The sequence below is a fragment of the Abramis brama genome, assembly GCF_963993115.1.
Source record: "Abramis brama genome assembly, chromosome: 2".
NCBI lineage: Eukaryota > Metazoa > Chordata > Actinopteri > Cypriniformes > Leuciscidae > Abramis > Abramis brama.
The window spans coordinates 51,054,695-51,080,725 of NC_139964.1; the positions used below are offsets into that span (position 1 = coordinate 51,054,695).

The 26,031-nt window shown below is 42.7% G+C and overlaps 1 protein-coding gene across 13 annotated transcripts in view; it reads right to left on the reverse strand.

The window, feature by feature from the left end:
- Positions 1 to 26,031, reverse strand: part of slit2 (slit homolog 2) — a 76,043-nt gene that overhangs the window by 20,251 nt on the left and 29,761 nt on the right. For 8 of the 13 annotated variants that reach the window (XM_084104327.1, XM_084104329.1, XM_084104322.1 and 5 more), the window contains exons 5-15: positions 17,932 to 18,003; positions 17,428 to 17,499; positions 16,583 to 16,654; positions 15,069 to 15,232; positions 14,572 to 14,704; positions 12,638 to 12,709; positions 12,481 to 12,552; positions 10,750 to 10,821; positions 9,401 to 9,544; positions 8,822 to 8,985; positions 8,377 to 8,400 (exon numbers count right to left, since the gene is read on the reverse strand). In XM_084104327.1, the coding sequence (XP_083960453.1) occupies positions 8,377 to 8,400; positions 8,822 to 8,985; positions 9,401 to 9,544; positions 10,750 to 10,821; positions 12,481 to 12,552; positions 12,638 to 12,709; positions 14,572 to 14,704; positions 15,069 to 15,232; positions 16,583 to 16,654; positions 17,428 to 17,499; positions 17,932 to 18,003 (1,061 nt within the window). The remainder of the gene's footprint in view (positions 1 to 8,376; positions 8,401 to 8,821; positions 8,986 to 9,400; positions 9,545 to 10,749; positions 10,822 to 12,480; positions 12,553 to 12,637; positions 12,710 to 14,571; positions 14,705 to 15,068; positions 15,233 to 16,582; positions 16,655 to 17,427; positions 17,500 to 17,931; positions 18,004 to 26,031) is intronic. The other 5 variants (XM_084104331.1, XM_084104324.1, XM_084104328.1 and 2 more) reach the window with 1 other exon arrangement.

The window sequence follows — 26,031 nt, forward strand, 5'->3', positions numbered from 1 at the left end:
TGCGCACAGCAACAGTGACACTGATCAGGCTGGTGACAACAAATTAACATTAGACTGAAGCGCCATTTGTTTGTTTGTTAGCTCATCAAACAAATTACTGTAAAAGCCACCATACTGTATTAGTAATTTAGTTTAATACACAAGTGCCAAGTTCTTAGAAATAAACTCATTGGGCCCTATCTTGCACCCAGCGCAATTGACTTTGTACACCGACGCATGTTTCATTCCTATTTTGCACCCGCGCAAAGCGCGCTTTTCCCTCCACAAAAGCACGTCGCTAAACTAGGGAATGAACTTGCACTCCCTGGGCGGTTCAGCGCAAAAAAGGAGGCGTGTTCCGGCGCAAACAATCCCTGGTGCCATTTTACTGTTCCATAAAACAATTGCGCCACTGGCCAGAAAAAAACTAGTCTAAAGTCAGTGGTGCGTCGCGCGTTGTTCATTATGCTATTTTAAGGGCGCATGCTTGACCATAATGTATAGCGTGCACAACGCGCATACACTTTGATTCTCTAATCTACACAGAAGCAGCAGTTTTCATTTTTGCAAATCATATTATTACAAACGATAGATAGATAGATAGATAGATAGATAGATAGATAGATAGATAGACAATTTATTATAAAAGCATACATCTAGCTTACACATTTACCCACATTATTATATGCCTGTTTAATCTGGGTTGGTTTCTCCATCCCCAATGTCACTTCTCTCTCTTTTACGGCCGTGACGAGAGCGTTGCTCTCCTCGACTGTGAACCGCTCCTGGCGCGCGCCTGGCAAATCCGCCGTTATAATAGCAATACGCCAAGGAAAAAGCGCGTCTGCTCTTAAAGGGAATGTGAGATGACGCTCTGATTGGTTTATTTCACGTTACGCCCAAACCACACCTATGAATAATGAAGCTACTTCAGACCAACCCATTTTAGTTCCCTTTCAGTCGCTCACGTTCGACGTAACGTCGACGTGACGACGTAATTGGGATCACTTCAGGGAGCCCTATCAACTTCGAGTGTCTACAGAACGAGCCAATGAACGTTGTCGTGCGTGAATCGCGTCACGCGCCCCCGCCCCGCCGCGCGGGTATAAATAGGAAGCGGGCGCACGCACACATTGTCTTTCACTTCGGAGCCGAGCTTTCGTTTGACTTCTGAATCTACAGACTGCGTACTGAGAACGAGAAGACTCTCATTCGTGTTGGTGTGACGGCGCGATCAGTGGTGGCCGCGAGCATTGCAGCTCTCAACTGCTGTTTTCACAGCACTGCTGTTTGTGTATTGTGTGTGTGTGTCGGTATCGGTGGGCGTTTCCCCTGTGTGTTATTCACACCACGGCTACCCCTGGGTGCCTCAGCACTGAAAGAGAGTTTCTATTTTTTTGTTTTCACTAAAAGAGCAACACAAGCGTGACCCTGCGTCTTTTTCAAGATGTCATTCCGCTTGTGCGTTTCTGGATGCCGTCGTTCCCTGGCGCCAGCAGATGGCCACAGCAGTTGCCTCTCGTGTTTGGGCATTCAACACGCTGAGGCAGCTTTTGTGGATAGTTCATGTTCCCACTGCGGGAACATGACTATCGCAGCGCTTAGATCGAGACTCGCTTACCTCAAGGGAGGTGCAGTCCCCTCGCCTATGCCCCGATCTAGTGTCTATTCTGCCCCGCAGAATAGACCTACTTCGGCGCATGACCAGGGTGATCTGAGGATTACCGTGAGGGCTTCCCCGTCGAGTCATCCTCCGCGGGCCCCTCACGCCTCACAAGCGCTGTCGCCACTGGGGCCCCTTAGTGGACGTCTTGGTCCTTCTCCGGAACGACCAACCGTTTCCTTTGGGGCTCCGGCTGATGACCAGATGTCGATCGCAGCATCGGAGGGGGAGCTGTCCTCTGGAAATGACGACTCGGCTGCGTTGCCCCCCTCGGGGCGTGTAGCGTTGTCCGAGCCAGATCCAGAATGGACTGCTATGCTTTCCCGGGCCGCCGAGAAGGTCGGGCTTGAGTGGAATCCTCCACCACGTCCCGAACCTTCTCGGTTGGACGATTGGTTTCTCGGGGCGGGCCGTGCTGGTTCTCAGTGCGCCGCCCCGGTACCTTTCTTTCCGGAAATGCATGAGGAGCTTTCTAGGACGTGGAAGGCACCGTATAGTGCCCGAAGCCGTTCTAGTGGCTCCTCACCCCTCGCCACCCTCGACGGCGGGGCAGCTAAGGGGTATGTGGATATCCCCCCAGTGGAGCGGGCCGTCGCGATGCAGCTGTGTCCGGCGTCCGCTTCGTCTTGGCAGGGTAATCCACGCCTCCCGTCCAAGGCCTGTAAGTTTTCGTCCGGTCTGACGGCGAAGGCTTACAAGGCCTGTGGACAGGCTGCTTCTGCCCTCCATGCCATGGCGCTCTTGCAGGTCCACCAGGCCCAGGCGCTCATGGACATGAACGAGGGTGGTTCTGACCCAGAGCTCCTCCGGGAGCTCCGTGTGGCAACCGACCTCGCCCTCCGGGCGACGAAGGAAACCGCACGTTCAGTTGGTCAGGCGATGTCCACCTTGGTGGTCCAGGAGCGCCACCTTTGGCTCAACCTGGCGGATATGAGGGACACCGATAAATATCGGTTCCTGGATGCCCCTCTTTCCCAGGTTGGGTTGTTCGGCGACGCGGTCGAGAGCTTTGCCCAACAGTTCTCGGCCGCACAGAAGCAGACGGAGGCCATCCGGCACATCCTGCCCCGGCGGACCGCTGCTGCTCCCACCCGTCCGCCGGCCGCAGACCCTCCGTCTACTCGTCGCCGAGGTCGGCCTTCTGCGGCGTCCTCCGCTCCCGCTAAGCCCCAGCAGCAGCAGCAACCATCCAGGCCTCAGCGCGGAGCAAGCCGTAGGAAGCCGACCCCGCCCGTCCAGGCCGCTGCCAAACCAGGAGGCAAGCGACGGTGCAAACGACCCTGAGACGGGCGGCCCGGAGGTGGATCAAGTTGCTCTTCAGGAGATGGCGAAGGCGCCACTCCTTCCCCCGGTGGAGGGCCGGGCGGAGAATCTTTTGTTTCCTTTTCTTTTTGTTCCGCCACTGACCCACGGGTCAGTGGTACCCACATTTTCAAAAAAAGAGCAATTTCTGAAACCTCTGGGCCCCAAGAGGGCGCGCTTGGCAGTCGACGACGCCGCCATGCCTTGTCACTCCCCAGCCCCTCTTTCATCGCCAGCAGGCAGCAGTGGCTGTGTCCTGGACGCACTGACGCCTCCGCACACCCGCTCTGCCCTTCGACGGAAGCAGGTATGTGTTGCACCACACACTCAGACCCCACTTCGGGCCGCTGTGCCGTCCGAGTCGGGTCCCTGCATTCCGCCGCGCTGCCCCACCCCGGGTACGTCTGTGGTGCCCTTGGTCCAACGCTTCCCAGCCCGTCTCGCTGGCTCATCCGTACCATCAGACTCGGCTATGCGATTCAGTTCGCCCGGCGCCCCCCTGCTTTCAAGGGCATCCTGTTCACCCGTGTTCTGGCGGACAATGCCCCCGTGCTCAGGGCGGAGATCGCAGTCCTACTGGCGAAGGACGCGATCGAGCCGGTCCCTCCAGCCGATATGAAGACCGGCTTCTACAGCCCGTACTTCATTGTACCCAAGAAAGGTGGTGGGTTACGACCAATCTTGGACCTGCGCGTCCTGAACCGGTCCCTTCACAGGCTACCGTTCAAGATGCTTACGCAGAAACGCATTTTCAAATGCATCCGTCCCCAAGATTGGTTTGCAGCGATCGACCTGAAGGACGCGTACTTTCATGTCTCGATTCTCCCTCGACACAGACCGTTTCTCCGCTTTGCGTTCGAGGGACGGGCATATCAGTACAAGGTCTTACCCTTCGGGCTGGCCCTGTCGCCCCGCGTCTTCACGAAAGTCGCGGAGGCGGCCATTGCTCCCATGTGCGAGCGTGGTGTTCGCATCCTCAACTACATCGACGACTGGCTTATTCTGGCCCAGTCGAGAGAGCAGTTGTGCGAACACAGGGACATGGTGCTCAGTCACCTCAGCCACCTAGGGCTTCGGGTCAACTGGGAAAAGAGCAAACTCACCCCCGGGCAGAGGATCTCTTTTCTCGGTATGGAGTTGGACTCGATCAGCATGACAGCGCGCCTCACCGAGGCCCGTGTCCAGTCAGTGTTGAACTGTGTGAGCACGCTCAGACGCAGAACAGCGGCACCACTGAAACTGTTTCAGAGGCTCCTGGGGCATATGGCATCTGCAGCCGCGGTTACGCCGCTCGGATTGCTTCATATGAGGCCGCTCCAACACTGGCTCCACGATCGAGTCCCGAGATGGGCGTGGCAGAGCGGCTCGTGCCGGGTCCAAGTGACTCCGCACTGTCGCCAAACTCTCAGCTTGTGGTCGGACCCTTCGTTCCTGCGGGCAGGTGTTCCCCTGGAACAAGTGTCCAGGCACTCTGTGGTCTCCACGGATGCCTCTACCACCGGCTGGGGGGCCACGTACAACGGGCATGCAGCTTCAGGTCTGTGGACGGGGCCTCAACTGCATTGGCACATCAACTGCCTCGAGTTGTTAGCAGTACGTCTTGCACTGAGCCGTTTCAAAACGCTGCTTCTAGGCAAGCACGTACTGGTCCGTACGGACAGCACTGCGACCGTTGCGTACATCAACCGCCAAGGTGGTCTACATTCCCGCCGCATGTCACAACTCGCCCGCCATCTCCTCCTCTGGAGTCAGAAGCATCTGAGGTCGCTTCGTGCCGTTTACATTCCGGGCCTGCTCAACCGTGCAGCCGACGAGCTCTCACGGCAGCAGGTGCTACCGGGAGAATGGCGACTCCATCCCCAGGTGGTCCAGCTGATTTTCAGGCGCTTCGGGACCGCACAGGTAGATCTGTTTGCCGCCCCGGACACGTCTCATTGCCAGTTGTTCTATTCTCTGACCGAGGGGACCCTCGGCACGGATGCTCTGGCACACAGCTGGCCCCGGGGCCTACGCAAGTATGCGTTTCCCCCAGTGAGCCTTCTTGCACAGACCTTGTGCAAAGTCAGGGAGGACGAGGAGCAGGTCTTGTTAGTTGCGCCGTATTGGCCCAACCGGACCTGGTTCCCGGAACTAGTGCTCCTCGCGACAGCCCCTCCCTGGCCCATTCCTCTGAGAGAAGACCTGCTCTCTCAGAGACGGGGCACCTTATGGCACCCGCGTCCAGACCTCTGGAAACTCCATGTCTGGTCCCTGGACGGGACGCGGAGGTTCTAGGTGACCTACCCCCTGCGGTAGTTGACACCATCACTTCCGCTAGAGCCCCCTCTACGAGGCGCCTCTATACGTTGAAGTGGAACCTGTTCGTTGACTGGTGCTCCTCTCACGAGGAGAACCCCCGATCTTGCTCGATCAGAGCCGTGCTTTCCTTCCTGCAAGAAGGGCTGGAGCGTAGGCTGTCTCCCTCCACCCTTAAAGTGTATGTTGCCGCTATTGCTGCACATCACGATGCTGTTGATGGTAAGTCTTTGGGAAAGCATGACCTGATCGTCAGGTTCCTGAGGGGAGCAAGGAGACTAAATCCTCCTCGCCCACTCTCTATACCCTCTTGGGATTTGTCTCTGGTCCTTTCGGCTCTTCAGAGACCACCCTTTGAGCCTCTGCAATCTGCTGAGTTAAAAATCCTGTCCTGTAAGACAGTACTCCTGGTTGCATTGGCCTCTATCAAGAGGGTAGGGGACCTGCATGCATTTTCGGTCGACGAATCGTGCCTAGAATTCGGCCCGGATAACTCTCACGTCATCCTGAGACCCCGGCCCGGATACGTGCCCAAGGTTCCTACCACTCCCTTCCGGGACCAGGTAGTGAACCTGCAAGCGCTGCCTTCGGAGGAGGCAGACCCAGCCCTGGCTTTTCTCTGTCCCGTTCGCGCTCTGCGTCTGTACGTGGACAGAACGCAAAGCCTCAGGACCTCAGATCAGCTATTCGTCTGTTACGGAGGCCAGCAGAAAGGGAAGGCTGTCTCCAAGCAGAGGATGGCCCACTGGATAGTGGATGCCATCGCCTTGGCTTACGAAGCCCAAGGCGTGCCCTGCCCGCCTGGGTTGAAAGCCCACTCCACTAGGAGTGTCGCTTCTTCCTGGGCGCTGGCTCACGGCGCCTCGCTGACAGACATCTGTAGAGCTGCGGGCTGGGCGACACCTAACACGTTCGCTAGGTTTTATAGCTTACGTGTTGAGCCGGTTTCTTCCTGTGTGCTCGCTTCTACTAGCCGGTAACACCGAAGTTCCCGCTCTAGTGTCGGCTTGCTGCGCCACTCCCTTCCTAGGAACGGATACGTGCGCTTTTTACTCCAGTCGAGTTCCCCACTTGGCGAACCCTGTGAGTTCCTCCGCACCCCTTCGGCAGTCGGACGTTGCGGAGCGTCTGACGCCAGGCCTAGTGCTTGTATGCTTGTGTAACTTGTGCTAGGCTGGGTTCCATATGTCCGATCCCTGCGGCGATCCCATTATGTATTCTTCCACGACCAGCTCCCTGCGGTGAGCCCGTGTCTTCCCTTGGCAGAGTCTGCTCTGTCGTCACTGTCCGGTGTGTCTCCCCCTTCGGTTGGAGCCACCCCAGTGACATTCCATATGTCGCACTGCCCCTTCGGCCAGTCCATATGTGTATTCTCCACATGTTACCTCCCTTCGGGCAGGATGTGGCTCCGCAGCGTTCTTTCCCCTGGAGAGGTACGCTTCCCAGTGTTATCCAAGAGTTCCGCTGTGTGGGGTGTAATGGAACAGCAGTTGAACTCCCTCTACGCAGGTCTTCCGCCCCAACAGTTGGGGGTCTGAGAGTCTTGCGTAGGGCGCTGGATGTGGCAGCAACCGTGGCGTTTTCCATGGGATCCTAATTACGTCGTCACGTCGACGTTACGTCGAACGTGAGCGACTGAAAGGGAACGTCTCGGTTACTGATGTAACCCTCGTTCCCTGAAGGAGGGAACGGGAGACGTAACGTACCGTCGCCACCGTTGCCGACCATCGCTGCATGGCCGTCACAAATCTCGGCTCCTCAGCGAAAAACAATGTGTGCGTGCGCCCGCTTCCTATTTATACCCGCGCGGCGGGGCGGGGGCGCGTGACGCGATTCACGCACGCCAACGTTCATTGGCTCGTTCTGTAGACACTCGAAGTTGATAGGGCTCCCTGAAGTGATCCCAATTACGTCGTCACGTCGACGTTACGTCTCCCGTTCCGTTACGTCTCCCGTTCCCTCCTTCAGACGATTTGCGCCGGGCGCAAGAGCCATTTATCCCGCCGGGAAAATAGCAACAGCGCCGAGACCCGCCCACAAAGTTACTTGTGCTTTGCGCTTTGACACTTGCGTTTCAGATAGTTTAAATAGGGCCCATTGTATTCATGTTGGTTTTTGGTTTTAAACAACTTTATATAATTTTTAAGAATAGCTTGAATTTAATTACTCTAAAAATGTCATTTCATACACACCCTGAATACATGTGTACACAACATTCAAAAAGTTTTAAAATATAATTGTATATATATATATATATATAGAGAGAGAGAGAGAGAGAGAGAGAGAGAGAGAGAGAGAGAGAGAGAGAGAGAGAGAGAGAGAGTTTAAACATTTGGGTTCAGTAAGTTTTTTTTTAAAGAAAGTATATTATTATATATTTTAATAATGCAATTTTTTGAACCTCCTATTCATCAAAGAATCTTGAATGTATCACAGTTTTCAAAAAAATATTAGTAGCACAACTGTTCTCAACATTGATACATTGCTAATCTTAAGAAATATATCTCAAGCACCAAACCAATGGCTGCTGAAAATGTAAGGAATAAATTACATTATAAAATTATGAAATTAAAAATAAATGATGGTGAGCATAGCATATGAAACTTCTTGCAAAGACTTTAAACAAATCTTACCAACCCCAAACATTTGAATGGTAGTGTATATGTAAGACATACAATATAAGATAAATGCTAAACTAATTAAGGTTTTCAGTTCAAGAATTTCATTATTTTAAAAGACGTTCTTCATTATAATATCAGGACAGTTTTATCACCCTGATATTGGAATTTTCAAAACAACAAAATGAATTTTAATCAACAAAATAAAAACTGGTTCATAATAGAATAGTTATATTCCAGTCATTGTGTGTATGAATGGCATTTTTAATGTATTTTTTTTTTCTTATAAATTAGAGAATAAATAATTCTGACAAAAAATAACATTGTCATTGACCATGTGCTACACAAGAATACAGCACCATTGTAAGCAGCTTTTCCACAGCAAAAATCTCAGCAACTTTTGGTGCACAAAAGGTTTTTTTCATCTACATTATAATGTGTGTGTGATTTGCGTGCATTAGTGTCCAAAGGCTTTTATGTAGTACACACACAGAAAAAATGTTTAACAGTTGAACATACCTGGTATAAAGTATTGCTCTTTAGCTATACAAAGAAAGATATACAGAGAACTGAGAGGAGAGCTGTGTGTGTAGATCAATAAATGAATATGAATATTGATCAAGAAATCCTGCTCATTTATAACCCCACAGCGATCAATACTCAACTGACAGACAGTAAACTAATAATACCCACACTCGCACACATTTGCATTCTGATTCATAATCTGCTTAGACAGGAGAAGATAACTCATGCTGAGACCCTTGGAACTGCGTATATATCTATATAAGTGAAAGCTGACTAAGATGTTTTCACCATTACCAACACACATTCTCACTGACACCGAAGTCCACTGTTGGGAGCAGACAGGAAGAGCAGGATCAATCGACTTAGCGTCTGTGAGCAAGTCTGGCAAACGACCGATAAAATACCAATGCCAAATACCAATGTGCATGTGTGTATGTACCTGAACAGCGGAACTTTTTGCTCTTGATCTGGCCGATGCGTTTGTTCGCAAGGCGGCGGGGACTGGTGCATCGAGCTCCGCTGGTCTCAATCGGGTTGTCTTGCAGGTAGTCAGCTAACCACTTCAAATGGCAGTCACACATGAAGGGGTTCTGGGCCAGATGACTGATAAACAAAAATAAAATAAAAAATGACAAAAAATGTGAATGACGGTGATAGTTAACGTGTGCAGTTTCTTGACTAACCAAAAAAGTACATTCACATTTTTACTCCCAATCTACTGATCAGGCTGAAATATGACTGTATGAAATTTATCATGCATGGCCCTAATATTCTATACCAGGGTTCCCTCAAAAATAATGATACAAGTGACCTACTTTCCGACAATATAAAGGCAGCAATGTATTTTCATACTTACAGTCATATTATCATTGTGTGAAAATAGTATAAAAAGTAAAAAAGTAAATATGGCATTATAAAGAATTGTTTGCAAAATCATATTTTTTACTTTGTCTTATCTTTTTTTAATTACAGAAGAATGTCAATCATTTTTACTCAATTTTCAATGAATGTTACTCACAGAGTTTGGATGGATCGGAGAGAAGAGAAGGTTCCCTTTGCGATGGTCTGGAGTTTGTTGTCATAAAGCGACAGAAGATTTAGATTCTGCAGGTCTTGGAAAGAATCTACACGCAAACAATTGATCTTGTTCGCATTTAGCAATCTGTTGGGATAAACATTTGCATGTGACATTTTACACAAATCTCTCAGGCAAGCAGAAAAAAATCTATACATGCGTATTAAATTGAGATATTACAAATGGCATTTACAAATAGATTAACATTTATAGACAAACAAATGAGTGAGACTTAAAAAAAATATTCCCTGTGGTTTACAGACTCATTTACAGTGCCTTATGGAAGAACAAAGTTGTGAATAAACAGAGGCTTTATTTTACAAAGCAGCTCTTATATAAACAGAATGTATGTTCTGCATCTCCTGCAAATCAATACAAATGTCTTTGTGCTTGAGTTATTGGCACCAAACTTTTATAATTGTGAGCATACACAAATGTGAGTTGAGTTTTTTGTGATAGTTATTTCAGAATAATTTCTAAAGTCTGCAAGAGTCTATCTATATTCACTTTCAAAATAGTCTGAGCACATGTATGGTTGTAATGTTATGTAGTAGCACCAAATGCTTATGGTCATGTTAAACCCCTATAAATACTTGGATTAACAAGCATTTCCTAAACATACTCCTTACACCCACACGCACATACAGCGGAAGTGTGTATGGTATGTGTGTGAATGTATGTCCAGTTGTGCTGTCTGTCATCAGGCGAATGGGTGAAGCTTACAGTCGTATCCTCACAGTGCAAACACAGACGTTTGGTTTTTTCTAGTGTGAGCCAATTTCTTATACTGAGCCAATATATCTATTGATCTTATAGTGATGACACTAGAACTTCAGAACCAAGTTTTGTGAGGTATAAGCTTTGTGTCAAAATATCCTTCTTTATTATTGACTGTTTATTTGAAGCAATGCTGACTTACTGAGGAATTCTTGAAGACTATGTTTTATATATGAATGTTTCAATTTTGAATAAAGTAATGTGTTTATTAGCATTTCATATGTGGTATTTATGTTAACATGGAATTGGTATCAACAACTGAAATTTTGGTATCTTGACAACTCTATACTGAGCTAATGATATTTCATCTCACACATGATATTTCATCTGTTTGCATTATTATATTTAATCAAGGTATTATTTAGCATGTTTATTAGGCCATTTTCCAATGGCTGGTTCTCAGAATTGACAAAACCTGAACACACACACACACACACACACACACACAGAGAGAAATAAACGCCCTGCCTTCATGGCATTTTCAAGCATAAATTCACAGAATGTGCATTACTCACAGTAGCTGCAATGAGAATAGTCCATCAAAAACGCCTTTGGGAAGTTCAGTGATTTTATTCCCGTATAAAACCCTGAAAGGCAGAAACACAAGGGAACATTAAATAAAAGCAAAGATTAAAGATGTTCATTACCCACCCACACACACACCCATTCATCAGAAATTGTTCCTTAAACAGAGCACAAGATGTACCAACACAAATCAACCCAGTGTAACCAGTGACGAATCATATTTAAACACAAACGAAATCATGTGGACCCAGATTCATGAGGTAAAATCATAAAAAACATGTGCACAATAATCTTCTTATGATGAATATATCAATTACAGCTCATATTCATTACTGTATCTTAATGGTCCATAACCATGCGCAAGCTGAGGTTGTTGTAAAAATGGGTGAGGAATACTGGGAAATTCAAGACTAATCTGTAAGAGCCATGCAGGGCTAAAAAATTCTTGGCATTTTTATTTCAGAATGAATAATGGCATTGTGGCTTTTGGCTATTTGCTGATACATATGTGCAGGCCCACACAGAAAGCTCTGCAGATTTGGAACGTCTGTCATTCACAAAGTTGCACAAAGTTGTGCTCTTGTATGTTTATTCATTAAATATTTTTCCTTATTTAATAATGCTTTCAGCTACGAATCAGTGTGTAGCACACTCAATTTCTCTCGAGAAATATACCATCAAAAATATATATAAAAAAAACCTCTGCAAATTATGTCTGAGCCTGCATTTGAAGTATTTCATTACTGTGATGTCATATCAGGACTTGCATGTGTGTGTTCGCTTATGTTACTCATTGGATCACTCTTCTGGCTTGAAGTTGTATTTTTTTAGGAGGACAGATTTTAAATGGCTGGCTGGTGTTCCTAAGAGGCTGGTCCAAAGGGAACGAGAGCGAGAGGGAGAACTGTTCCGCCCACTAAGTTCTGGCTCATTGGAACCCGGTCAGTAAAGTAAACCAAAGAAAATACAGAGACCAAGCAAGTAGGACATATACATCACATCCCCTAAAAAAATACATGCACATTTGCACACTGAAAATACCAGGCCAAAACAAATAACTTAATAGATTAGAGAAAGGGCTTACATTAGTGTGTTTCATATTCTAAGGCTATATAGCCATATACAGTATAAAGCTTCTTTAAAGGTGCAGTAATTTTTTTTGTTAATGTCATTTGTCTTGGAATTCAGTTCAACACTCTCTTGTCTCGTATATTGTTTCATTATGGTGTGTGAATCTATTTAATTACATCAAAAATTCAGTTGTGATTCGCACTCAAAATTCTCAATCTTTTGTTATTTTATTTAACACATATAGGAAAGCACAAACGTTTCAGCTCTCAGGCCTTCTTCAGTGTGTCTTGGAATTGTCATACTTTTTTTTCTAAAACGAATCACATTGTAAATGTTCTCACAAAATCGCCATTTTGTAAATGACTTGTTTTCACATGAGATGGGATTGAAAGTACTATTGTGTACTGTATGTAAAGAGAGAAAAATGACTGAGGTTGCCTTTAAAAGTTGTTATCTATTGAAATGACATGTGTCCTGTATATCTGAATGGTGGTTGGGTTGACTCAGACCCTGTAGGGATTTATCTGCTCTGTCCTCTAAAAGCTTGAATGAGTCAGATCATCAATAATTGAAAGAATGATGGAAGCTTAATATAACTCTTACATTCTCTTCTCACGCACACACACGTATATAAATACATATATACTCACAGAGAATTCAAAGATCGGAGACCTTGAAAGGAGTCTGAAGCCAATTCAGTTATTTGATTATTACTCAAATCTCTGAAAAGAAGAGGAAAATTAGAGATAGATGAGGAATAAGTGTGTTTTTGTGTGTGTATGCGTTCTCTCACGGACACACACTCACATTCTCCGCAGCCGTTTGTAAGGTGAGAATGCTCCTGGCGGAATAATCTTGATGGAGTTCTGCTCCAGTCGACTGTGAACAGAGAGAATAAGCCAGATCAACAAATGGAAGGAACATTGCAGAGGGAATAATTCAGATCGCAAAAAAGGTGAGGGTAACTGGAAAAAGATGGGCACTGACGGCACTATTGAGGAGTTATTGGAAGAGTATGAGAATGATTGGGTGATGTTGGGCCAGAAAACCGAAAGAAATGTGAAGATTTTGAATGCTTCATTTTTTTGCAATCTTGGACAATGTTTTTTAGTCAAAATCTATTTTTATATTACAGAAATGTAATACAATAAGAGGGGAACCAAGAGAAAGAAATGAGGAAAATCAATGTGACAGGCACAAATGAGATTAATGTCCATATCTCTGGGATGACTTTAATCACAGTGTAGCATCTGTGTCTGTTTGCTGTAGTTCCAGTTTGAGGCAGTGCCCATGTCTGCTAAGAACAAATCCAAAATATCTGCTCCATGAAAATTGAATTATAAACACACTGACATTTTAACATTGCCTGAAAAGTGCACTCAGTATTTATAAGGAAAACACATCTACCCTAAAAGAACAGTACTTATGAAAAACATGTTTAGGATAGGATGAAGACTCCAGTTTTATCAGTCATATACAGGCTGTTGTATTTTACATGATAGCAACTTTACATCTTGCAATTACTTTATTACTTATTTCAAACACTTTCCTCAAAATCACATTTTATTTTTTACTTGTATGTTATTTTTTCATTACATTGCTGATGGCTAACTATTATATTTCTACAACTGTAAACAAAAACTGCTGCTTTTACTTAAGACCGCTTTTAACCAAAGACACATGCACACACAAATCAAAAAACTTGAAAAGAAAACATTTTAGCATTGTAAAAATTACACACTTAAGCTAATTCACTTTTTGTTAAATGCAAAAATGTGATTAAAGATGGATATTATGTTAGTGCAATAAAATATAAATCAACATCAGCTGTAATTTTCCCACCTGCCATGTCAAGGCTGCGATAATTAATTATGAATCATAAATATATTATTAATTCAGTACTCTAGCATTCAACATATTCATAACATATCTCCTTTTTGCTGTCTCTCTCTAGAAATCTGTTCTTCTCTTTGACAGTAAATATGTCATAAATCAGATAAGCTCTCCAAAGTTGACAGAGCATGAAAATCAGGCCCCCGCATAGGTGGACGGACATACACATACACACACATGTCATTCAACCGAAGCCAAATGAGATAATCTGACTCATCTGCCAAGACCCTGCAAGCAGCTTTCAGAGGGGATGACAGACAGAGAGAGATGGGAAGAAGGAAGATAGACAATGACCCTGGCAGTGAGAGGCACAACAGATAAAAAAAGATGTGGCGTCTCAATCCAGACCCCATTGGCAGAGCGTTGGCCCTCAGAAGAGATTCCATTGATAAAATAAATCCATTTCCACACTGGAATTAATGTGCATGACTTCAGCATGGCCTCCGTAGTTAAAATATTTGATACAGATACAACCCTCACTGTGTATGTGTGTGTGGAATGTGGAAGTTGCATCTGTCAAAAAGGGGGCAAATCCACCATTACACTCAACCTAAGAGAAGACTGAGGAAGACATATAAACATAATCTGTGTGTGTGTGTGTGTGTGTGTGTTTGCGTGCGTACGTACGTTTTTTTTTTTTTAATGCAGAAAGGTTTCTGTGATGGGTAGGTTTAGGGTTAGTGTAAGGGGATAGAATATACAGTTTGTACAGTATAAAAACCATTATGCCTATGGACAGTCCCCACAAAGATAGCGAACCTGTGTGTGTGCGTGTGTGTGTGTGTGTGTGTGTGTGTGTGTGTGTGTGTGTGTGTGTGTGTGTGTGTGTGTGTCTGCTCCTCACTCACATCTCAGTGATGGTTTCTGGCAGGTTGGTAGGTATTTCAGTCAGTCCTTTCCCCCGGCAGTCCACTATATTATTACTACAGGTGCACAGCTCAGGACACTGCAGCACACTACAGGACGAGTGTGACTGGGGCCCTAAAACACACGTACAAAGAGATGACGGGGATGTAGAGGTATGAGCTACACAAAGGAAGGTTGAGTTTGAAGGTTGAATTCAATAAATAAAAAAATTCTCAAGCAAAAATGTTGTGTACTGCATATTGCAACCAAATGCAAATTGACGTAAAGAAGCTTTTTTGCCCATGTGATTTCAGCACAAATAACTTGCCTTCACTGAAGTCTTGAAAGCATGAGCAAAGAAAGAGAACAGCCGAAAAATGAACAGAATATGAAAGCTTTTGACAAAACAAAACAGCAAATACATGTATTTATTCTCTTTATCCTCATAAGCCCTTATCTCCTATCAATAAGCCACACAAATAAAACAGCACAAACTCACCTGTACACGTAAACTCTTTCTTCTGAACCTCAGCAATGTTGTGGCCCCTCAGGGAGGGCGGGGCCATACACTGTGTGTAGAGGCCGAGGCGGGGCCTCTGTCTCAGCCAATCAGAGAGCCAGGCCACATGGCAATCACATAGCAGATTATTAGAGTGCAGACGACTAGAGAGATGGAGAGTGTGAGAGAAAGAGTCATTTGAGGGTCCGACGGCAGTCTAAGCTGATGTGCATGTGTGTGAGAGAGTGTGTGTTAGTGTTATCGACTTTGCATCAACCAGTTTCATGTTAATTAATTACAGTCTTGTACTTGCACACAAAAGCGCAAACTCTGGTGTTTCTGTGCGGTCAGCACCTTTAAGAGTCCTTCCCTTCACATGATTAATGTTACAAACAAACCCAAACCATATTTAGTTGTAACTGACTGTACAAGCCTGATGTAATAAGCCAATTATCTTTCTTTAACATGACATGATGGCAGTAGAGGATGTGCTGAGACAGAAGAGGATGTGTTTATTTTGTCGTGGCAGAAATCATCACAGAGACATAGGTAGCTTCACACTGAACTGAGCTAGAGAAAGCACTGAAATGGGCTGCTCTTGTTATATCTCTCTCCAGAATTCTTTCCTTCCCAATGGGCCTCGAAAAGGATATTTGAATATTTTGGGTCGAGAGAGAATGATGAAAATCACTTTGTTCCACTGAAATGCAGCAGAACACTGCACTTCAACCATTTTAAGTTTCATCAGTTATAGTGCTTTAATGTTAAATTAATTATCAATATGATACCTTAAATTTTGCCTGCAGAAAATATAAATAATTGAATATAATGAATTAAATCAGCAAAATAAAGTTGACTACATTATTTTTAACAACTCTACTGAACAGCGGAAAAAATACAATTTGGGATTTTTGCTTTAACTGTTTTTTGGTTTTTTTTACACATTTAACATAAAAAACAAAACAAAAAAACGATTGAACCTCTATTATCTATTGACCATTTATTTTTTCTATGGAATGTGTAACTATGGTAACAGTGTTATTTTAGTATTATTTATATACTAATACAATATTAATATTTTGAATTAACTGTCATTTTTTTATTTTTAGTGTAATTAATTAATTATAATTATTATTAGATTAATTTGGCTTTAAGATTGTCATTCACTGGCTTTATTTCCATCATCTATTGCTGACGTTTAGCTAACAAAGACCAGAATACTGATATAGCAATTTTAGCTCATCACGTCAATGGGATTAAATCATGATCACACACAAAGGACTCCAATCTACAAAATGTATGCTAATGAAACATACATATTAATACAGTTATTACACCTTATTACCCCATAATCACACTTATTAAGGGCCAGCATGATAAGTGCTGGATAACCAACGACAGTCTGAAGAACTGGTTTAAAGCAGTTTGTGTTTGTGTGTGTGTGTGTGTGTGTGTGAGTGAGCGACAGAGAGAGAGAGAAAGAGAGAGAGAGAGAGAGAGAGAGAGATACTCACAACGTTCTGAGCTTGGGCATGTGATTAAAACTGGCCACAGACAAGCGAGAGATATTGTTGTTATTCAGTGTGCTGTAAAACAAAGACAGAAAGATAATAATAATATTATAGACCTATTTAGATAACAAACATATACAAACCCAAATTACTTTTTAGCTTGTGTGGAAGCAACATTTCCAAGCAGCTCTAAACAATGAAAGTGAATGGTGACCACAGCTGTCCCTGGTCCCCATCTACTTTCACTGTATAAAAAAGAGCATCTTAGACATTCTGCTAAATAACTCCTTTTGTGTCCCACACAAGAAAGAAATGCTTTGAATAAGAGGGATTCAGTGATAACAGAATTTTGGGTGAACTATCCTTTTAATTTTTGTCCTATAACAATAATCCATACACAAATGTATAGCCTAATGTTGATTTGATTTTTCTTTGCAATATATCAGTGTGCCTCCATGCATGTGTATGGTTATAAGCATAGATTCACATCTTTCTGCTCCTAAAACCCTCATCTGTCCATTTGTCACAAAGCATCAAAATAATCCTAGTAAAATAATCTGAAACAATCCCATTCATCTGTCTTGATTCCATTTTCTCTAACAGGATTATTCCACTAATCCCACTTTAAAAAGCAGATATGCGTTTTATACAATTATTCAACACCATACAGGCATGATCTGACAGCCAGACACACAGCATGCAGTCTACATACATAGAAATCCATACCAATTTAACATGAATATACACTTTTCTAATCTCAATTCCAATCTTAATATCAAACAAAGTTTGACACAATCACACAAGTTCACACACACACACACACACACACACACACGCAGTGCACTTACAGTACTTCTAGGTCCCGCAGAGCTCTGAACGCTCCATCTTCAATGCAGGAAATTTGATTGTAGTCCAGCTGCCTGAGAGAGGAAAAAGACAGAGAGAAAATGTTTGAAGTTCTTCTGTTTGGTGTTAAATGATTATCGTAATATGGTAATACACTCTCAGAAATACTGTTCCTTACTAATAAACAATATTAATCTTTCACTCTCCTGTTCCTCAATCTGTCTTTCTTTTCTCTCACTCATTTTGTTGTCACAGTCTTTCTTTCTTTCTCCCCCAATTACTGTTCTTGACTTTGCAGCCTCCTCACTCTGTCTGCTGTGTTCTCCTCCACTATTGTCTACCTGCACTGCCCACTCCTCCCATCTGTGTGTGTGTGTGTGATGGTCAGTCTGCCTGGGCATCTCATTAAAGCACACAATCATTAATTCAAAGCACTTTCTCTCTCTCTCTCTCTCTCTCACTCTCTCTCTCTCTCTGTATTTCACACATAGATACAGAAAACTCACAGGTTTTTGATCTCAGTAGCTCCTCTGAATGCTTTTCTAGGAATCCCCTGGATTTGATTTTCACTAAGGTCACTGTAAAATAGAGAAAGAGAACATTAACAATCGTTAGCAGTTATGAAGACAGATATGTATTCAAATGATCTAAAGCTAAGTCCCTATTTACACAGATTGCGTTCCCCTTTCTGGTTGTACGACAAAAGCAAAGGCAGACTGTGAGACATCAACTGTCAAAATTCTGTCATAATTGACTCATAATTGTATGGTTTTCTTTCTTCCTTAGAACACAAAAGGAGAAATGCATGACAAGCAATACAGTAAATGGGAACTGGAGCTTTCAATCATCAAATAACACCATTAAAGTATCATAAAAATGGTCTATATGATTTGTGTGCTATACTCCAAGTCTTCTGAAGCCATATGAAATTAAAGTTGATAATCTAGATTATCAACAATCTATATATAAAATAAAACAGATTAATTCAGTGGTTCTTAACCTTTTTGACACTGAGACCCCTCTGTCCAAGACAATATTCAAAGGCCTTCATATCTAAGCTAATATGTACACCATGGTACATCTGTTGTAATACAAATAAATTATAAATAAATAACTAAAATGTTGATGTCAGTTGAATGTTGTACATTGCTATTTTTAGTGTTTTTAGGATTTTAATAAAGATCATGTTAATAACTAAATGTAAATATTTGTAAGAATTATTGCGGCCCCCTGGAAATGCCAGGCCCCCTATAGAGGGCCCTGGCCCTCTGGTAGAGAGTCATTTAAAAGATTAAAATAATGTTTTGCTTATGAATCAGACAACGCTACGAACACATCACCGAGAGCTGAGACAGATGTCAAGAGTTCCACTGAATAATTCTTATTCGTATTGTATGGTTTCTGAAGACGTGGAATATAGCGTCCAAGTTGTACGGGTCACTTTGAGGATACTTTCATATTGTTTTTTGTTTTGTGTGTGGCTCCAATCCTCATAACTGCATGGAACATTTAAATGATATCCTCTTTTGTGTTCCACAGAGGAAAAAAAATCATACAGGTTTAGAATGATATGAGGCTGAATAAATAATGACAAAATCTAAGACTGACAGAAGAGGCGAAGACTTAATGATTTCATTATACAGCAAAATAAACACTTTATGGTTACTACAATTTGTCTCAAACAACAGCTTTAGATTAATATGGTCAATATGAAAAAGAAGACAAAGAGAAGAGAGTAGAAAAAATGAAGGAATAATATTATTGATCACTTTAGCAAAATCCTCCAGTGTGAAACCTACACATAACTAATAGCCTTGTGTTCAAATACAACACACAAAAGATTCATTGATATATGCAGGCACTGTCAGCGGGAGAAAATAAACAACAAAAGAAAAAAAAAAGCAGGAAGGAAAACAAGAACAGAATGAGAACATAGTTAAAAATGTAACTTCTGCAAGAAGAAATGCAACAAAAATACACACACACAGCAGACTCTCATGCAAACAGTTATGATGAGACTGAACAAACATTTCTAACTGAAGTCCCTGGTTCTTTAGGCATCAGAGAGCAGACATTTAAACAGCCATGGTTAAGTCTTCAGTGCTCTTTAAAAATGTCATCCTGACATGACCTGAGCGTGAACTGAATGGGAATTGTCTTTAATCAGGTTCATCTGCGTCTGTACAGGACACCGACACCGGTCTGCGTGCGCATTTATGAGATCAAACGTATGTCTGGATTACAGTACAAACATTCCAGCTGTCACCCAGATGAGAGCGAGATGAATTCAGGCACAGGCAATCAAACCATTGAAACAAAACAATTTAAAAAAAAACTGTTCCCAGTTTAACAGGGCGACTAACATCGAAATAAAGCACCACACACACACACACACAAAGACATGGTGGGAGGTGGGCTTGACAACTAGTGAGGGCTCACACACACACACACACACACACACACACACACACACACACACACAACTTCAGTGGCAGCATAGAGTGGAACACCCAGGAGGGGATCGAGAGCTAAGAAAGAAACAGAGAATAAAAGAGAGAGTAAGAGGGTTGAATGATGACCTCTGAACACCTTCAGAGGAAGTGCTTCACTCGCTCTCTTCCTCTTTTCAATAATTGAACAAAAACTAACAGAAGCTTAATCCTTGCTTTATTCCTGCTCTCTGTCCTTCATTTTCTGTCACTTTCACTCTTTCTTTTCACCTGCTGAGGGACAAAAATACCTCATATAACACAATAAAACACTGGGAGAAGTTAAACTAATCTAATCAATGATTTATTTCTCCATCTCTTTCTGTTTTCATACACTGAGAATTAAAATAATGAGTTATGGAGAGCCCACCTGCACTAATTATGACCATTCATTTCAATGAATATCAATTATCATAATAGCCGCAACCGAAACACTTGATGTTTTTATGCGGTCACATGATCAGATTTTAAGCCCCGGTCACATGATTCAACATTCAAGGGGTTCTCAAAGGTTGACCTTTGCACCCATGCATGCGTGCGGGTTCCTGTGTGTGCGTTTCAGTAGGGGGTGACTTTAATGAAGTGTCTTCCCTCACGCAAAGCAGACCCTCAAAGACAATCCTCTCATTTATAGACGTACACCCGCACACACATACACACACACACACAGCATGGGACCCTTACAGACTGTGAATAGCTAGTTCAGCTAGCCAGACCTGTCAGTCAAATTCCTCAGCCGTCAATCATAATGGGACACAGACACTCAGTCTCCAAAAACTAGACACTGACCGTAATAGATCAACGTCTGTGTGTGTTTATGTGTGTGTGTGTGTGTGTGTGTGTGTCGAGGTCAGGCCAATCTGTCTGTTGAGGGCTCTATTCATCTAGATGCCTGTCATTTCCATGACTGGCACATGACAGCACCAATCACAGAGCAGCAGGATTTAAATTAAAAATGCCAGGGAGACAGACAGGTATTTATAATATTAAAAATATTCACTCAAACACACACATTTGTCTGGATGTATCCGCAGTGATGAATTACATCTTCATCCACTAGGGGGCAGTGCAATCTTACCAGCATGGACAACCATACACAGACACAAACATCTACTACAGTACACCAAGTGTTTTTGTTTAGGTTTACTTATGTCCATTAACCTTGTAAAGATATTATAGACTCAGAAATATATTGATATTTAATAAAACAATAAATATTAATAAAAAAATTCATTAAAAATGTATAAATTATAAAACATATATGTTTGGCTGATGAATTTTAATAATGCGATGTGACTTTCATCCTGTAGTAATAACTGACTTGAAAGGCCAGTAAGTAGACTCAGAAATAGTAGGACAACTATGCAAAAGTTCTGTCTAACGCCAACCAGGGCCGTAGCTGGGGGATGGGCTACCGAGAATGTTGCCCCGAGCCCCGTGACGAGGGGGGCCCACTAAAGTGCACTATGCTATAGCCTTCTCATTGGAAGTGGGGGCCCACCGATTAACATTTTGTCCTGGGCCCCGAGACTTTAAGTAACCGATTGCTTGGCAAAAGCACTCTGCTTGGTCTTTTGTTGCTGCTTTACATGGACACATTTTGCATTTTCTTTTCTATGCACTGTGGATGAGCAAAACAACACTTTAAAAAAAATTATGAATTTTGTTTATATAGTTTATGGTGGAATAAACCTAAAATTCTACAAAAATGTATCTACTTTGCCACACAGTGCTCGACAAATACAGAGAGGAAGAGAAGGAAGGAAAGAGTGAACTGATAGGGAGGAATGAGTGGAAAAAGAGAGAGAGAAACAGATCACATCCTTGAGCCTTTGATAGCAAACGTTAAATTACCGCCAGTACGACGAACAAGAAACATTGCTATCTCCCCAAATGGCACGATAAGCACACAAACATCAGAGCTGGAAGTGTTTGGATTTGCTAGGACAGCATCAAAAACATTTATTTCAGTCAGGCGGCAAGTGTAGAGATTTTTAGTTTGAGCCAGGGTGAAACTGTCCCTGATATGAGTCTCTCAATCGATTGCCAATGCGCGTCTGGCCGGTACAAGCCCAAGTTGATGAATTCTGCATTTGTACACCATTTTTCAAGTCTTTTATTTTTCTTTCTTTCACATTCTTGTTTTTTTTTTTTTTTTTTTTTTTTACATTCCTTATCAGGTTCACTTTAGTTATATACACAATGACTGATTGTTGACCATTTTGGCTTTTTATTATTGGCTTCCTGTTTGGCATTTCCCTTGAATAAGTTCAAATGTACCAACATCCATGTAAATAGATATTGAGCATTTTCTCTTTTTAAATGTTCGCTATAAAAATTTACATTTAATTTTGAGTAAATATTATGACAAATTTGAGGTTAAAATGACATGAAAATGTACCCTATCTATTTTGTAAATGCATGTTATAGATCTTGTTGTATGTTTCATTTTTATGTATTTTTTATTTTATCTCATAATGTTTCATCAAAAGGTCAAAATTGGACTTTCCAGACCCTCTCTCTAGTGACGTATGCTGGAATTTTCCAATCATTTAGTCTGCTTAAACCCAGCCACTCCAAAATCGACTGCAAGCCCACATTCATTTTGGAGCGCAACATCCACATCTCAAAATCCAATCTACAACTGATGGATACAAAGAAGTCCCAGACCTACACATTTTTCTTTTTTGAAAACCCATTACACTCGCACATCACAGTATGTGAGAAAAGATCTGTTGTTGCTATTTCCGTTTCATTGTGTCTTTAATATAATTTGTCACTTGTGAGTTGTTCCTCTTACTACAAGGCATTTAGTTCCACTAACACTCGAGGTGCATTGATAAAAACACTGAAAACGGATTAGTACTCTGAGCTTGAATGTGTGCTTCAACACTTTCTCTCTCTCTTTACTTCCAGTGGTGTTGGGGAGACCACCTGTCATCCATGAAAATGTCATGCGCACACACACATTAGCAGATGTTAGAGGGATCTGTGAAGAAATGAGCGCTGATCATTTGCTTTCCCCTGAGAGGCTCATTAGTGAGGTGTTTATGAACTGGAGGCATTCAGCACTCGTCTTGTAAGCCTGGCTCTGAGGGCACAGACTGCCATCCTTTTCTCTCTCTCTCTCACACACACACACACACACACACACACACACACACACACACACACACACACACACACACACACACACACACAGACTAAAATATTGGTGAGGTGGGCACTAGTCAAGTTCTAGTAAAAGAAATACTGATTACACTTAAAGTTTGGAACTGGCAAACCCAGATTAATATAATGGTAAAAGGACAAATCATGGAATCAGTTTCAAGAAATGTTAGGACTGTGAAATATCAGTAGGATATCTATGAGTTATTGCATATAAAATGCTGGATATTAGATTAAAAAGATGCTTGCTTGAGCAATCTTCTAAGAAGACTAAAATACATATATCAAATACATTTCTAGAGGAGCATCAAAAAAGTCACTTTCAATTCACTTGTTGCTCTGGTCATTCTGAAATGCCAAAGTCATCATCAAAATGATTGGCCACTCTAACTTACCAGAACTTTCTCACACACTTGCACCCAAACAGAAAGCATCTGCAGCTGATTGCTAAATACTGTCACAGAACAGAAGAATGCAGACAGGTAAGAGTTCAAATACAGAGTTTATTGGACAGATACACGGAACTGAACAGGAATGCAGACTGGTGGTATGATGGATGAAGAACAGATGAAGGATGACTTAGCTTGCAGTGAACGAATGTCTCTATTTGCAGATGACGGTTCCAGACGCAGACGCAGATGCAAGGCAGGTGACGGATGGCGGACGACAGAAGACAGGTAAGGTTTCCACAGAACAGGTAAGGTACAGGTAATCGGTCTTAAGGTGTTCGTATAGACGAGACCAGACAAGGGAGTGCAGGAGAAGTGTCTCTTTATAGGGAGTGCTGATGATGAGGTGAAGGTGCTGATGTAATTAGATGATGGCTGATGGTGTGCTGGTGGGAAACATGAGGGATGCTGGGAAGTGTAGTGCGGTAGAGGTGACAGAGCTGGTGTGGTGACTGGATACGTGTCAAATACACTGTCACAGCGTTCTGTCTATGCACTAAACCACATGTAATATATTACATTTATTAAAAGAGCCACAGGCTCTTTCCCAGTGGCAACAATTTAATTTCCTTTACCGAAAGTGAAAATTTTAGGCTCTTTAACTAATGGAATGGAAACTCTGCTTTATTCATTTAGAGTTTTTTTTTGTGAGTTATATTGTGCAAAAATTACATTTGAATATTGGCTGGCTTGAACAGCTATTAAAGACAAGAACATTCAAAAAGCTTATGTTAATAATAACATAGAAATAATCAAGGCATGGTTTCGTGCTGCTTTATTAAATGCATAAACAGAAGAATGATATTTAATCACTGATTGTTTTTAATTACTTATTATATAATTCATTATTATTAGCATTTATGTTTTATGCTCTCATAAACTCACAAGACGTTAAAAAACAAATCTACTAACACTCTTTAAGGCAAATAAAAACCACTTTAAAATCATTACAGTATTAAAGTTGTCAAATAATCATGAAAATATTGTGCGTCCAGCACTACACTGAGTTCAGGGTCAAAAAGTCAGTCAGACTTTAGTGTGTGTGTTTATGTGAGAGAGCAGGATTTGATTGTGCCAGTGTGGGTGCACACAGACAACCACCAAACTTTCCCACAACCACTTGTTTTCTCTCCGTCTGTCTCCCTGTGTGCCATTCTCTCTGACTCGTTCTCTTTCTGCCTCTGTCGGTCTATCAGTTGCTCTTTCTCTCTCTTTAAGACACACAGATCGAAACAATTGAGACAAAGAAACACTTGAAGATGAAAGACAGGAGATAGTAACTCTATTTCCCCTTTCTTCCCCTCTCTCTCTCTCTCTCTCTAAATCTTTTCAAGATGTTTTGAGTCTCGCAGCTATTTGCCGTCGATTCCAGCAGACAGTATATGTGTGTGTGGGTGAGTCAAACTGAAATATTCCTGTTCAAATACAGACGAGGCCTCAATGTTGTCTTTCACACACCAGCAAACTTCAGTCATGACCAATGGCTGCACACACAGCTGCTTGAGTCCATCTGTCCTTTCCACACTCATTCAAACACACACACGTACTCAGAGTTAAGCCCATTTCTTCAGTGGGTCACTTTAAGGATGTGTCTGTCAGAGCTGTTGATTTTGGAGCTTTAAGATTCAGTTTCTCAAACGCACACGTCGAGTAAGTATATGAGACCAACTTCAGCTTCTCGGTAATCTACAATTACAAAACACAGATTGAAAATCTCATAGAGAACAGAAAGAGAGGAGGGAGATGGTGTGGTTTTCCAGTCACACTCAATCTGCCAGTGGGAATTACATACAGCCGTCGAGGATTTCCTTCTATAATTTACTGCTTAACGATCACCGCAGTTTGTGTGTGTGTTTGCGCCTCACATTTGTAATAGCAGGTTGCGAGTCAGCCTTACCAGAAATTTCCCTCGGCCTAAACCACCATGAACCAATCAATAAAACTCAGCCCAGAGCAGCTGTTAAGATGTCAGCTTTACATATCTGATTACATTACATACAAAACACAGTCAACATTATCATCTCCCTCTCTCTGTGTGACCTTTCCCATAATTCCACTCTCATACGAGTTCTTCAGGAACAAATAATCATGGTTGAAGGGAGATTTTGTTTGAAGGCTAATGGAAGGTTCTGTTAACGCCTGACCAAGCCATAAAGCATCACAGAAGGGTTCTGCCGTCCCGCGCAGTATTCCTCATGTCTAAACCGCATATAGACACTTCGGGGGATCGTAAAGACCCTGATTTACTGCCTCATTTGAATGTATTCAATGACTTTAGTACAGTTCGCAGTGTTTTATATTTTTGAAAAACGCTTTCTCTCATTGATGCTCATTTTTCCTGCCTGCTCTGTGGTTGAAATTCTTGTCATGGGATTTTCTTATTGCAATTTCAGATGCTTGTACACATGCAGAAGGTTACGTATGCAAGCATGAGGGCCAAAGCAAACATACAAATAAAATGTAGAGATACAAACCGCGTCAAAGTAAAAAACTCTTGCAG